Here is a 16,057-nt window from a genome sequence, read left to right on the forward strand (position 1 = left end):
AAAGACCTTGCTCTGTGTCCTTGCTTTTTTTATTGAAGCTTTTTAAGATGTTTATCAATATAACTTGGTTTACGTTCACTAAACCCCTTATTTTATAAAAGAAAACATCTTTCTTCAAAGTGGTTCGACCCGGTGACCTGCTCTCACTGGGCTGGCGGAGTTTTATTGGCTTTCATGTGTAATTATCACGAAGGAAAGAAGATGCATTGAAGTATGTCGGGGGGGATGGCGAAGATGAAGAGTCCGACTTCTAATCAAGAAATGAACATTCCATTGATTTTCCTCATGCTTTGTCCTGTGATGTTCGTATCTTTAGACCATTACAAAGATTAGAATTAGGGAAATAAATGCAACTACAAACAGCATTGGTTTTTATGATAAATGTCTGATGCAGTCTTTACTGCGTATGAGGTCACATGCTGACTGGGATTTTCAATTTCATTTATTGTAGACAACGCAAATCCTACAATGCCAGTGAGTGAGCCTTTATCTGTGTGTGTGTGTGTGTGTGTGTGTGTGTGTGTGTGTTGGGAAACGATTCAATTTGATTACTCTGATACATTCTCTCCTTGTCTGTCTGTCTGTCTGTCTGTCTGTCTGTCTGTATGGTTATCCGTCCCATCTGTCTGTCTGGATGAATTTCTTCATTCACTTTTGTTCCCACGCTGATGTTGCACCCAGTGAGCGGCACTCAGCGCAGGTCACACACAGCCATCTAGGGAATGAGATTGTCAGTACTCATCACCAAACAACCTTCCAAACGACTGGAATCAAAAGTGATCTGAAAGGACTGACGTAGTGGACAGTGTGCCTTGCAAATGACGCTAAGCGGACACACGCACACATTCATGTGGCTGCACACAGACACACACGCAAGTGCAGACTCAGGACAGAGGCACGTGATTTCTCACTCTTATTTTCTCTATCTGAAAATCACACGCAAATAAATCCTCCCACAACACTCACATCTAGGTGTACCACCTGTGCCCCTCCTCTCCCTCGCTGCTCCTCTCTAATCCACTTGAATGTAGCTGGATATTAGATTAGAAAGTTATAGATGTGATTATTCGTCCCTGGGCACAGCCATCTATTCGCTGATTAAAACATGAACTGGGGGCCATTATGTAACTGCTTAAAGAGATTAAACCTAGTCACCCCCACGGGGCCCGCTCTCTGTTGTTACATGCAATAGAGATAGTGCAGGTATAGGCACACACGATGGCATGTCGGTTGTGTCTCTAAGGGTAGAACAGCAGAAGAGTGACAATAGGCTGATGTCAAGAGAAGGGAACCTGGGAATGTGAGCTGGATGGAGCTTTAACTTTCCAAGGAGTTGAGTGTCATTTTCAATATCTTCAATTTGCGATTTGCACAAGTTAAATTGTGACATTTGGTTTGTTTCCTGGATATGTAGACGGCTCTAAACATTAGCTTAACTGCAGTACAACCCCCAAGAAAATACATTGACATGACTTAATTGCGATGGCAACCCAAAAAGTCAAATTTTTTTTTTCTTGTAGAAAGTCTGTAGTTACACTTCTGTTGCTCCTATGACAAGAAAACAAGAAAACAACTTGCTCATCCCAAGAAAATCTGGGCTGATTCATCACAGTCATTGTTATCCATCATTCTGAAACTCTCATAAGCATCCTGCCGGTCGCTGGCTGCTCATTGTGATTCATCTAAAGTTGCAAGTGGAGAGGAGGATTATTGAAGCCAAATGTGTGTATACCTCTTTGGAATGGCCACGCTTCACAGTGGGACAAAACGCCTGCCGTCATAACAATGGGCCAACAAATATTGGAATTGGGAAAGCTTTCCATAAGTGTATCTGTAAAGGCCTTAATGCTGCTGTGTTCAACTGTACACATGAAACTTGAAAGTAGAAAGTGTGTGAAGAGTGAAAAAAAAGTTCTCATGTAAATTACAATAAAGCAACCATAACCCTGATACAGGCACGGCGATCTCGCACTGGTGATGTCATTTGAATCTTCATAAGGTCCTGTCAATACACCCATCAACCAATCACCAGTCAGTCTCAGTTGTCAATTGTGACGTCTGACCCTCTTATCATACAAAGATACACATGATTTATTAAAGTCAACATTATCAGGAAAAAAAAGAACACTTGAACATGCATCTACAAGAAAACATCTTTGGGGAGAGACAGTCTTTGAGGTCAACTAACTGCCAACATGGATTGGCTAGGGTTCATGTCCTATACTGCAGCCAGCCACCAGGGGGCAGTGACAATGTTTTGGCTTCACAATGGGGCAGGGTTAACAACATTTCCTGCAGCCAGCCACCAGGGGGTAGTGACAATGTTTTGGCTTCACTATGGGTCAGGGTTAAAAAACCTTTACTGCAGCCAGCCACCAGGGGGCAGTTACAATGTTTTGACTTCCCTGCCGTGACGTCCGTCTTCATAAAGAGTTCTAGGGACTGTCCTGTTGTCTATGCTGATTACCTGGCAACCTTACAGTGACAGCTAGACATCAGCGATCAAACTGCTCATATAACCTCCCATAAAGCAGGTGATTAAGCTTAGTCGCTAAAGTATGGAAGTATTCATTTTAAAACTATTCCTATTAAAACTAATATCTATACTAAAAATAACTGCTCGCCATTATTACACATTGATATTAATATAAAACACTGAACACTGAAGACTATCGCTGTTAAAACAGAACAAGAGCCCTGTTTTCCCAAATCAGCTCTGAATAATAAAACACCATTCTTTCACCCTCGTCTCCGCATTCTGAAGGTGGTGATATCCTGTAATATCTTATTCCACTTCTGTCTCCCCCTCTCATTATCACCGTGTCTTTGATGCAACGGGTTACAGGCTCAGAAAACCAATGGGAAAATATGTTCAACTTTCTACACGCTCTATATCTATCTCGGTAATAATGATCGACATGAATAAAGTGATGTTGGATTGTCTTTGATGATTCTAACATTCAAAGACAGTGGGAGATGAAGCCAGCGCGACAAAGTCCTCCGGGAGGTTAGTTAAAAGTGGATGTGTTGGGCTCTCGGGCAGACACACACACACACACACACACACACACACACACACACACACACACACACACACACACACACACATACCCACACATTAATCTGTATTCTTTCAGCTTAAGTGGAGGAGTTCTTTAATTTGCATATTTCCCATTCAGAGCCGTTTGAAATGAGGAAGAGGAGGAACCAGGTTCACATTCAACATTGAGAAAAAAACTGTTTTCAGTTTGAGCTGGTCGGAGCTTCAGCTGTGCGTTTCTAACCTAAACATTTTTTTAAGCCAACCGCCCTTTAATGCACCACTTAAATATCACACTGAATTCATTGGCAGTAAAGTATATATATATATATATACACATTGTTCTACCACATGGAACTGTGAAAACCCCCATCGCCATTGACTGTTGCTAGTGCTGATCCATATCCAAGAGTGCCATATGTTTCCTGTGTTACTTATTGCTTTCCCATTCCCAATAAAGTGGCAGAATAAAAAGGCTTTTACGGGTCCCTGCGGGTAGCAGCTACTTCCAGTGGTAGTCACTGAGCTGTGGGGCTGCTGTGGTGACAAATGGCACCGAGCACATATTTTACTATTGCCATTTACAATGCATGATGCGGGCTGTGCTGCTCAAATGACTGTGCAGCGACACAGCTGAGAGTTATGTTAGCTAGACGACTGTGTGTGTGTCTGTGTGTGTGTGTCCTGCAAACACACATTCAAATGAAATTAGGCTTGTTTCAAAGTTGTTCATCGGTCAACTCAAATGTTCCCCATGAGCACTCAAGGGGGGCAATTGTAGGTTTATATCATATCAGCTTTTTTCATTTTGAAAGAGATGAGGTGCACAAACAAAGATTTACATATGATTGTGTTTTTATAAACTTGTGGAAATGTGGAATCATAACAGTGACACAGACTCGCGGTCGCCATATTTCAAGCAGCTCTGGCTACTGCATGTTTTCCCAGTGATGGGAACGTGGATCATTGTTTCTTGCAGTGTAGCCTCTATCATTTGGATGCGGCGGCAGTGAAAGACCTCTTGTACAATGAACACTACCTCACATTTGTCATTGTGATGAATATACAATAGTTGGGATGGTGACCTCCATGTAATCCACGTGTACAGGAACCAAGATAAACAAAATCAGCTTTCATAATGTTTATATAATTTCTTTTAGCCAACATCATTTTGGTTCTACTGTGCCTGTAATAATGTGGATGGAGTCTTTTGGACACACAAACACACACAAACACAAACACGCGCACACGCACGCACACACGCGCGCGCAAACACGAATCCAGGGTCCATGTGGCCGTCAGGGGGCAGACATCAGTCGCTGAGCTCTCGGAGAAACGTGGCTCCTTGTTTTGCTCCGCACCGGCAGCGCTCCAGTTGCGCACAGGCGCACGCTACAGAAAGACACTGTGGACTAGAAGTCACCGACAAGTCATAGAGGACAAATCCGAGCAAGTAAAAGTCAAATATCTGTCTGAGGGAGATCTGATGTGGTTTGTTTTTAACTCATAGAAGATTGAGTAAAAGATGCGAAAGAGGGAGAGAAGCTCTTCATCCTCAACGTGTGCAGCGATGACAGTGGAACCGAAGTCCCACCTTGTCATTAATTTCGCCAATTACGCATTAATTCACTGAGATTTTAATTCCATCCTGTTTTGTTGTCATTAAAGTCTATAAATCGTAGAGAGGGGGTCTAGTGTAGCCAGAGGGCGGTGGCATCCCCCCCCCCCTCTCTCCCTCTATCTCCCTCTCTCTCCCCCACTCTCTCTCTCTGCGTAAACGGGGAGTCTGGAGGAGAGAGGGAGCGCGCACTCATACACAGCGAGAGAGAGAGACGAGCAGAGGAGGCAGTGCCACTGACACGAGTGGAGGGACCCGTGGCTACTTTCCACCACCTCTCACTTCTCCCAGCTCTACCTTGAGACCGGGACTGAGACACCGGGACTATACCCGCCTACACCCGCACCTTTCCTGGGGCTTTTTTTTTCCGGGGGACTCGATTGACTGATCCGCGGACCCAGTGGTGGAGGAGATTTGTGGTGGCGGGGGGAAGAGAGGAGTTTTCACCGTTCCCCACCGTGCGGGGCGAGGGAGTTTTTCGTGCGTGTTTATGTGTTTTACGCGCCGCTTGCACTGATGGGGAAAAGTGGACAGAGAAGTGGAATAGGACGCGAGCGCTGCGGCTCGGCGAGGATGTGCGCCGCCGCGCCGGGGATCCTGCTCCTCCTGGTGCTCGCGCGGCCAGGAGTCGGACAAGGTAAGGCAGGAGGATGACTCCTCGGTCAGACCCCTCTTTGGGAATAAGAGTCCCATGGATTGTTTGGAAGCTGTGGACCCTCTCCTCCCAGTGATGTGGTGGTGTGTGTGTGTTAGTGGCGGTATGCCGGGTGGTACACGCAGCGGCTGGATGAGCTCCTTGCAAAGGAGGCAGGCTGCACTTTCTCTTTTCTTTTCCATATTCCATTTGAATTGGTCTGGTGCAGGGTGAGCGCGTTGTGTACGTTTATTTATTGCACGTGTCAATCACGTCTGTTTGCGCATTTCCTACCCCGCTTTAACTGCGCCGCTCAACTCGCAGCCCACGTTTCCCTGCGCGAAACGACAAACACAGGCTTCATTAATGTAAGACAACTGGCCTCATATGAGCTGGACTCGATGAGGACAAATAAAGTGCAAGCAGAAGGTTTCCATTCCCAACAGTGAGCCCCATACATCCATGTACCTGCAGAGAAACTCCCGAGGAGCTCGGGTTGACCTCAGCTCTATGACAGATTCATTTATATACTGGTAAAACAAACTCCGAGGCTGCAGGTAAATGAAGGTTTGAACCGTGAAGGGCACAAAGACCCCCCCCCCCCCCCTCCCCAACTATAGGCAACTATAATGTCTCATCGCTGCAGGAGCACTTTGCAAAATAGAGGCGACGCTTCGCTGCTTCGATTGGAAAATTGATCAGAAGTCACAAACACTCGAACAAACCGCCGCGAGCATGAAGCCAATTATACACGTCTGATAACAAAAGGAGAGGAGCAGGAGTCTGCAGGAGAAACACGCTGCAGACACCAGGGATCAACTTCAGGATAAGACATCCTCAGCTCTCCATCATTATCTAAACAGAGCTCATATCGTGCACGAACACATATTAGGTTTGTGTTGTGTTTTTGCAAGTGAAGAACAAGAGGAATTTAAGATTGATCTGGAGTGAGACCTGTTATTCCCTCAGAGGGTCACAGTGTGAGAAGCTGCTGTCTGAGATCCTGCTCTCCGTCACACTCCCTGTGACCTCCTGCAGGGAGCAACTTGTTCATGTTCACCCATGTTAAGGACTCAAACCCTTATGTTGTTTTATCAAGCTGATTAACTCTCCACATTTCCCCTTGTCACGGCCCCACTCGCTTAAGTCTGACCTTATCACCGGGCGCTCATTGTGGATTTCATCCCTTATTAACTGTAATATTCTAATATCCCCTCAAGATTTATGTGTTACTTGAAACTTTACGCTCCATTATACCACTGATATTCCACTTGAGCGCCTCATGAGAGGAAACTGTGAGCTGCCAGGTCTGCAGCAGGAAGGAGTCGGTAAAGTGCAATAACCTTTACTCATTGGCCTGCGTGGTTTGTGTGTGTGTGTGTGTGTGTGGAATTTGGGCCGTAATAGGACATGATGTCGCCCTTGTTGCCTTGGGGAGCAGCATTTCAGCAACACCCACCAATATTCATTATGACCGCTCTCTGTTGCTTTACTGTTAAATCAATATGCAGCAATTTAGGGCCACGATTTGAGCAGCACTTTCTCCTAACTCTGATAAATCGCTCCCTGCCACCGACATGCGACTCAATCTGACTTTGGTGTAGAGAAATCTGATAATTGGAACGTAAGGCCGGTGATGTTTCTCCAGGCAGATGAAACTCCTCAATCTTTTTTTTTTTGCCCGCTCTTTGAAAAGTGCCGCCGCCTCTCCCTCCACCTCTCCCTCCACCTCTCCCTCCTTCTGCTCCAGTTTCCCCGTCCCCTCCCTCCCAGCACTGCACGTGTGTCTGCCGTGCTAGTGTCTGTTATCGTCTCCGCTCCAAACAACTCGACTCGTGTCTCTGAAGTTGTCCCCTTTGTGTGAGGAGTCACTCGGCGAGTTGCTCTATTGAATGGGGCAAAACACACAAACACATTGACCGAGCTGGGGGGGGGGGGGGCCTGCTTTGTTTATATAGCTGATCCTCTCTGTGCATCAGAGCCAGACTCGACTCCCAGTCCATTCAGGTGGAGAGCTGGGAGCAAATCCCTCTGTTGCTGTTTTTTTTTTAGACATGAACTGCGGGTAAAGTGGAGAGAATTGGGTCGGGACTCTACCAGGTACTTTGTCTTATACATGTGCTCAACCCAGCGGGAGGTTCGGGTGTAGCAAATAAAGGCAGAGAGTGATGTATGACCTCCGCTGCGGAGATCACATGGTCATGTTTACACCACCCCGGACACTCTTATCACCACAAACTCTCTACACAACTTCGCCACTTTAACTGGGAGAGTCTGAAAGCAGTATGTTTTTCTATGTGCATTTGAAAAGGGACATAGAAATGGTTGTTTTAACCAAGACTGTGACTCAATGTAATCAAGGTGATGGTGAAATGATGCTGTTGCTGCTGAGGATTCAAATCTAATGGAGAATGATGGTGACCCTCCAAAAGTGTTATTTAAAATCCATTTTGAGCACAATCGTCCCATTCAGCCTGAATTCATCCAAGTTCTTTTTCTTTTATATCCAGGTCTCTCCTGAGCATTTAATTAAACATTTTTTATTTAACTCTTTGTCATTAAAGTGTCATGTGGACAACTCTCTGCAGAGCTACACAAACTGTGATACAGAGGTGATTGTTCAGATCCTCTCGTGTTGACTTGAACGCGTGCATGTGTGTGTGTGTGTGTGTGTGTGTGTGTGTGTGTGTGTGTGTGTGTGTGTGTGTGTGTGTGTGTGTGTCGGCCTTCAGACTAAGCCCCACCCTCAGGCCTTTTAAAAAGCCATTAGGTAACATTGGATCTGAAATGAATGGGTGTCAGCATCGCTCCACGTAGTCTGAGGAGTCCTCCTGTTTATTATGATCACTAAGCTGCGGTTTAGGAAGGTTGTACAATTCAGCTGCTAGAGGTTGTTACTGTTAAACATTTGGTGTGTCTCCGCTTTGTATGGTCCCACAGTCTCTGTCATTTCATGTTTCATGGTTTGTCTGTCGGACTCTGGTTACACACGCTCACTTCTGTGGCACATAGATTGAACACTGTTCTATTCTAGGATCTGAGGATTTGTTTAAATGTATGTATATTATTCAGCCACACAGCTCATTTAGAACAACACAGTTTGAAAGACGTGTGTGGGTGTGTGTGGGCCTTTGTCGAAGCTTCTGTGTCCAGAAAGGAAGGGTTTGTTGTGCGTGTTGTGGGGGTTGGTGCGTAGGTGTGTATTTGTGAACCTGGTAGTGCAGAGGTGTGAAGATGTACTGAACGTGCTGCTGTGAGGTGTGTGTCTGTGTGTGAGTGTGTGTTTGCGATCATGAACTTGGCAGCTTGGGGTTGTTCTCAAAGAAGTCATGTAGTGTGTGTGTGTGTGTGTGTGTGTGTGTGTGTGTGTGTGTGTGTAAGCGTCAGGATGTCGACATGTGGGTGATTTTGCGATATTGTACATGTGTGTGTGAACTTGGCACCGTTACAGTTTGTCCAGCAGAGCTCACATGGTGTGTGTATGTGCGTGCACACACACTTGGCATTATGATATTGCCAGAGCTCCCACGCCGTCTCCCATTATGCTCTGATCCTGTCCCATGGTGCACTGCAGCCATCCAGGGTTCAGTGCTTGTAGGGGGACAGCTGGGAATTATTGCAAACAAAATAGGCCAACTTGATTGGCTGCCCCGCTCCTGCCAGCACAGTCTGATTGGCCGAGCAGGTTTTTATGTGGTGAATTCGATGCTGTTTCTGCATCAGAGTGAGAGAGAGAGGACAGATGAATGGATGAGGGAGAGATCTCTCTGGGTGGTTTGTACCAGCTTTGATCACTCCACTAGGACTTGACAAGCTGATTGACTGCCACACACACACACACACACACACACACACACACACACACACACACACACACACACACGCACACACAGCAAGATATCTCTCTCGTCAAACAATGCTGCATTCTGTCTGCATTCACTGTGTGTGTGAACGTACCAGAGTGTGTTTGTGTGTGTGTGTGTGCTTGGACAGGCGTTCAGGAGAGTGTGTGAAAGGAAGTCTTTGACTGTCTGGAGCTGTTTTGTGTAGGAGACCCTCCTGCTGCTCTCTGTAGCCCAGTGATGGCAGATCTCCCTCGACCTCTCTGCCTCCGTCCTTTCTGAAAGTTTTTGTTCTTCTTTACTCATCATAGACTTTGTGTTTGACAAGGGATGAGCTATTTCCCATCTCTCTATCAGTTTGTGTCTCTATCGTTTCACTCTGTAATCTGTTGTCGCTGCTGAACGGTTGTTTCCCGACCTTTCTCTTCGGTGCATTTCATGTATGGTAAATAGAAACATGTAGCAATTAAAGCTCAAGCCTATTCCAAGAATCAAGGGCCCGGACATGGGTTGTTTGTATAGCGGCAGAAGAAATTGCAGGCATGTTTATCATCTGAGGAGAACAGCGGTAAAATCCGGTTCTTGAATAAGTGTGGTTTTCAAAAGACTGCGTCGAAAAACTCACTCGCACCATTTATCATCTCTCATTCTCCGCAGGGGAAAACCCGGGATGGCACTAGAATCTGCCTCTTTGTGCAAGTGTGTGTCTACCAGTATGTGTGTGTGTTTGTGTGTGTCTGGTTTTGCATTTGTGTCTTTTGAACGTGCGTGTTTACTAGAGCTGAACGAGGCAGAGGAGGAAACAGAGAGGGGAGAAGCTAAATGTTCTGAAACCGATTCCCAGCGTCTCCTGCTGTTAGGCCTAATTCCTTCTAGAGTTTCATGTAAAGATCTGGAATTATGAATTTTTCATGGCCTTCGAAACCTAAGGCCTCATTTGGGGATCTCGTTTCCAGGCTTTTTGTTTTAGTTAGCTGTGTGTGTGTGTGTGTGTGCGTGCCTGTGTGGGGCTGGTGCTCAGAGAGAGAAAGCCGTTTGTTCCCAATCAATGGCCTATAATATAGTTCCCACTGGTCCTATGCAGTCCTGCACTGTAAAAAGTTATAATCCTATTTTAGTCTTTTTATTACAGATGTAGATGAATTCTCTTTCTCTTTTAAAGTCACCCAAAAAGAAAACGGATTAAAATACATTTTAGTTAATTCTTTTAGAGAGAAAAAAGAAAAAATAATTGTCATGGAACAACTAAAAGCTATTATTCTCCTATTGGAAAATATTTCACGGAAAAAATTACTTAAATCAAGTTGTTAAATGTAAATGTAAGATTTTTTTAATCCCCATAATAAACAGTTGAACTCAGTGAAGTATCAGGCCACCGATTTCTGCACTGTTGTCCGTCGTCTCTATTCTTCTCTGCTGTCATTTTTTCCGATTTCTCTCTCTGACTCATTTCCTCTGTCCTGCTTTCATCTTCATCTCTTTCCCATTTACTACCTCGGACGCTCTGTTCGCCTCGTTCACTTTTAGCTCTTTTTTTTTATTACTCTCTTCCTCTGCTGCTGCCTGTCCCCACTCCGTCTCTTTCTCCAGTCAGATTTACGCTGTTTAATTAGAGTGTGGCCCAAACAGTGGACATATTGTTGTCCTTCTGAATGGAGCTTGCAAGCAGCAGGACTTCTTGTGTGTGTGTGTGTGTTTGTGTGTGTGTGGGCACAGAACTCATCATTCAGAGTGCGGGAGGGACAGTTTGCAGACACATGCACACACACACACACAAATGTGTGCGTCCAATACTGATATATGGAACTGAAGAAGGAAGGAAAGCGACAGGTAGAGAAAAGGAGCTCCACGCCATGCCAGCTGTCCCCCATTGAAATCTCACCCTGCATCTCTTTGTTTTAAGGCCTTGCCTCTTAGCCAGCAGCTTAGGCGTTTCACGGTCCGTATATTCTTTTTTATTTGATACCATAAAACCTCCAGTAAATAGCTAGCGCTGGTTTATTTGCTTCAAAAACAACGAGCAGCACACTGCACTTATTGGAGACGAGCGATTACCGGGGACACTTTATTTTGCTCCTCCGTCTGTGTGAAGAAACCAACTTCCGCCCTACTCCGCTTAATCCCCCGTCCCTTCCCATGTCTGTCTCTGACATTTTGTTTGGAGTCGTGCCAAGGCACCAATCTGCCACGTCTCCAGAGTTTTTTGCTCATGGCGCCCATATTAAAGACAGGCTGCAGATTTCGGGATAAATTGTCTGTATCGTTTTCACATGTTGTTTCGCAGATTTCTGGATTGTAAAGGTGTCCCTACTGAGACACGCTCGGAGTAAAACACGGACCAAAACGACACATTTCCACATACGTGTGCTCCGTTTGATGGGACAATTCCTCGAGGGCCAACACACGACCAGCAGATGGGTGCTGGGTGTTTTGGCTGAGTGGCGTGTTTGTGTGTTGGAGCAACAGAGTCTTATTTGTGTCACCATGAATATGTAATTAAGCCCCCTTTGAGAAAAGACGACGTGCCGCGACAGGGGGTCCACGAGCCCGGGACCCGGATCCTTTTTTGTTTCAATGCAAAGCTTGTTATATGCATTGTCCTCTATTGAGAGATGGAGTAGAAAAGACAGGAGGGACGAGGTTAGGGGCAGAGACTCTGGGAAAATGAGAAATGGAGAGAGGGTGAAGTGGCAGGAAAGAAGAAGAAGAAGAAGAAAAGTACCGAAAAGAGTAAAGAGAACTTGACATTCACGCTCCTTTTTGATGGGGAACAAAGCCGCACTGTAAAAGCCCATACAACTCCTCGTGTGCAGAGAGGATTGGGGAGAGGAGGAGGAGGAGGAGGAGGAGGAGGAGGAGGGCACGAGCAAGCGGGCTGAGCAGCGTGGGGAAGCAGCCTCCAGGATTAGTCTTTCTCTCCTTCGTATCTTTCGCCACTTCATTCTCTCCTCTGTTACCGTGGTTTTTCTCTCTATTGGTCTTCTTTTCACATCCTCCCTTCTTCTGCCAGTTTCCCTCTCTCTCTCTCTCTCCCACTCCTCCTTGCTCCCTCAATCCAACCCCTCCCTCGCTCACCCCAACAGTAACTCTTTTCTTTTTCCTCCACTCGCTCCCTCCGTGAATGTGCCAAACTGTCTGGTAATCTCGTGGTCCATCTGAAGGAATATGCAAAAACCTGAAACCATAATTACTATAATCACCACTGTGACTTTTTACCTCTCAGGCTTGCGTCTGCACTTTGCACACATGGACACACACAGACACACAAGTCGTGCCTGTGTTCAGAGGGGTACATTGTAATTCTGTGGGATGCTTTGAAAAACGGGATTTAACGTGCGTTATAAAAAGCTTTTTGGTTGCCTATTCTATTGTATACATGGTGTAATTTACTGTACTGCACCCTATGCAGGGTTAGGAAAAACAAGGACATAACACACACACACACATACACACACACACAGAGACACACACACACACTGATACACATGCAGAGGCAAGCAAAAACACAAACAACTGAAACTTTGTACAGTTCAGTGAAGAGATTCTTGTGTATGATCAGTTCTTAGACACACAAACCACATACACACACACACTGTACATTAGACACACTACATACGGTACAACAAGTCCATTCACTTAAGTTGGCTCCGCACCAACTGTAATAAGGAACCCAATATATTTTACTCGGCGGGTGACAAGATTACGTGTAAGCAGTTTGCTTTGATTCATCTGAACACAGCATTCTAAGTGGCTAATGAATATGGGCAGTAGCTTTGCTGAGCGGGCATGTTTTGTGTGTACATTGTGTGCGCGTGGGGATGAAATATCGCGCCGCTCTTTTCCAGAATTATCCATGCACGCAGCATTTTTTCCCCCCCCCTCCTCCTCCCCCAGAGGAGAGCAGGTATGGGAAGGTGCAATGTAAGTGGAGAGGGGGGGGGGAGAATGGGGAGAGAATAATGACTCTCCACTGTAGAAATGTTGCCGCCTGAAATATCTGGCTCTCCAGGAGAAGAAGCGATCCTGCACTGGAGAGCCATGTTGAACAAGCAGGAGGAGGAGGAGACGTATAGTGACCTGGACAGAGGGACATCATGTCCCGGTGCGAGACAGGGAAGGACCGATGGGTTAGTGATTAATCACAGTTTCCAGGAAGAGGGAAGAGATTTAATGATGGCAGAAGGGTTGACTGAATAATTTAACCTCACTCGAATTTAAAGTCACACAGAGGCCTTATCGTTTGCAGGGCCCTCAATTTAAAGGTTCCATAATGTAATGTAATCTTTCTAGCTCTGATTCTTTACACACTGTATCTGCGGGTTGTTCCAGCTCAGCAGTTAGCGACGGCCTCTCCGTCTCCCTCTAGCTCCGCCTGTCTCCTCTGGTGGTACGAACTGGTACAGTTAATACATTTCCTTGCCCCGGTGGAGGCGAGGCTCAGCGGATTGGAAGCGTAAATCCGCACTGTGGTACCCAGATCATTTGCTGCTATTATTAGCCAGTCCCCACGTGCAGTCGGTACCAGTGTAGCTTCTTTAGCCCCTCCAGCAGCTCGCGAGCAGCCGGGGATTCTGGGTGACTGTCTGTAGCAAGACGCATGACCGTGAGCAAATGCCCTGCAGTTCAACACCAGCCAGATGGATTCTTCTCGGTGTCTCTATGATAGGGCTGTAACCAAATTCACGGAAAGAATTCCACTGTCATTTACTCCAATGCCATGTCAACGGAGGACGGATATCTCAGCGTTGCCCTCACACAAGTTGAGAGTCCTGTGCTACACTATTGTCGGGTCTGAGATAATGTATGATGTGATTTGGAGAAATAAATTGAATCTGAGAAACGGTAAAGACAGAAATGGAGGAAGATGCAGTGGCTGTGTGGTGAGCCGCTGCATCACTGCTGTCTGCTAGGTCTGTTTGTGTTTGAGAAATTCATACAGAGGACCCAGAAGCCTTTTGGATTTTCTTATTCAAAATGACTGCACAGCTTCATGTTACATTGTCCAAGACCAAGGTCTGAAACTCAACAGTGTAATTTGTCCATGAGACAAGCCGCCTCCGGACTAACGACACAGAGATACACTGACTTGGCTTGGTAACTCGTCTGTAAAGCAGGTCTGAGCGATGCTTGCAGGATTTTTACCGGATGTGAGAAGACTGAGGCAGTTGTCTCTGGGTTTGGTTGCCTTGGTCTCCATACGTTTCTGTATGAAAGTAAACAGTTAATTTATTCTTATTACACGGGCCTTCCTATAGGGAAATAACTCTAGTGAAATGATAAAAGTGCAATATGAATGATAACAAAGGGAAATGTGTAAAAAGGTTGGAAACCTTTCCCTTTCGAAGAGCAATCATGTTCCCAGCTGATTATTTAGACCAAATGAAATATAAAATGCTTTTTCCAGTGGAAATTGGCAAATTACGTGTATATACTTCTTTTTCATTTGCATTTCTCATATTCGTTTGTCAAAATTATGTATTTCAATTTTGATAATGCCTTTTTATGCTCTAAAAGTCTTCATTGAGTGCCTGGTGCCTTTAGGTCCAGCTTTTCATTGACTGTGAGTCAGCTACCGGTAGGGATGATCAGATATTACTTTTTGGGAAAGACGGTTTGCAAGGAGGCTTTTCAATAAATGGGGTGATGATGGATGAAAGCTCTAAAGTTGTTTTGAATGATTGAGAGATTCAACATCTTCTCTGACTCTTAAACACCTTGGAGCTTAAGTCAGTTTTTCAGCGTTGTGACTCAGCTATACAAGTACAGACCCTCTGACTTGTTTGTGCTGTTTATAGTATGTTGCAACTTTGCTTTGTTGTCATTGATTTTCTCCCACACAGATGAATGTGTGTGTGTGTGTGTGTGTGCTAACTTGTTAGCTTGCTCCTCTGAGCCCTCTGGCTCTCAGGGCTCTATTGTCTTACAAACATTTATCGACGGTTATTTAAAAAAGGGATTTGACCCTAAAAGTCACTCTCTCTCTTTCACTCTTACTCTCTCTGCTTGGGGTTTTTGTGTTTCCATCCCCGAGGACCCCGGTAAAGTGAAGGGTCAGAGCAGGTACAGAAGGAGTCGCTGCTTTCACCGCTCGTTGCCTTTCAATTAAAATGAAGTTCATTGTTGCTCATTATGTGAATCTCGGAGGAGGTTGGCTGAAGTCAGCACAGTACTTGGCATTTCTTTACAGTGAGGTTTCACCTTGGTGATGTTGGTGACTATCTCCGACCACAGAGGCAATGGGTTAAATCCATAGACTTTATATAAAGATTTACGATTTGAAAGCTCTCCGATGGGAAGCCAAATCATCTGGGTCGGCCCCCGGTGTCTGGTTAGGTTATAAATCCTACCTCCTCCATGTTAGCAGAAGAGCCAAAAACAATTCAATTATTCTCTCGTGAAAAAGGGGTGAAGCCTCACGATTGACACATGTGAGTGACTTGTTATTGGTCAAGTTTATTTCGTCCTCACTTTTGAGATACTAAATGAAAGCACTGTGCTTCTTGTATAAGAAGTATTTAACAATTTGTCTTTGAAAGGCTTGATTAAACTAATTCACTCAGGAGTTTACACTATCCTGCAGTATTCTTTTTGAAGAACACACATCCTTAAAAAACGGATCAACGCTTGTTTGAATCATCTGAAACCGCCTTCATGAAATGTTGAAGTATGACATCAGCGTGTGTGTTTAGGGAGGATACAAACCGGGACTGCCTGCTGCGATCTGACAGCTGATGAAATCTGGATGTAAGTCAAAGGCGCACGTACACGATTTATCTGAGGAGAAGTTTGTGAAACAAAAGACAAGCTGCATTGTAAAAGAGATGCGCAGTTCTCTCTGTTAAATGCTATTTGTTTTTTTTAATTCTTGCTTCTTGAGTAAGTAACACCAGGGAGATACTGGAGGAAAGAAATGTACCAACTGC

General features: G+C 45.3%; 1 protein-coding gene across 1 annotated transcript in view; it reads left to right on the forward strand.

Annotated features, from left to right (window-relative positions):
- Positions 1 to 4,825: 4,825 nt before the first annotated feature.
- The window catches only part of unc5ca (unc-5 netrin receptor Ca), a 200,208-nt gene continuing 188,976 nt past the window's right edge, over positions 4,826 to 16,057 (forward strand). Inside the window, exon 1 of the mRNA XM_053421576.1 lies at positions 4,826 to 5,295. Within this exon, the coding sequence (XP_053277551.1) occupies positions 5,175 to 5,295 (121 nt within the window). The 5' untranslated portion in view covers positions 4,826 to 5,174. The remainder of the gene's footprint in view (positions 5,296 to 16,057) is intronic.

This window comes from Pleuronectes platessa, chromosome 4, assembly GCF_947347685.1.
Source record: "Pleuronectes platessa chromosome 4, fPlePla1.1, whole genome shotgun sequence".
Lineage (NCBI taxonomy): Eukaryota > Metazoa > Chordata > Actinopteri > Pleuronectiformes > Pleuronectidae > Pleuronectes > Pleuronectes platessa.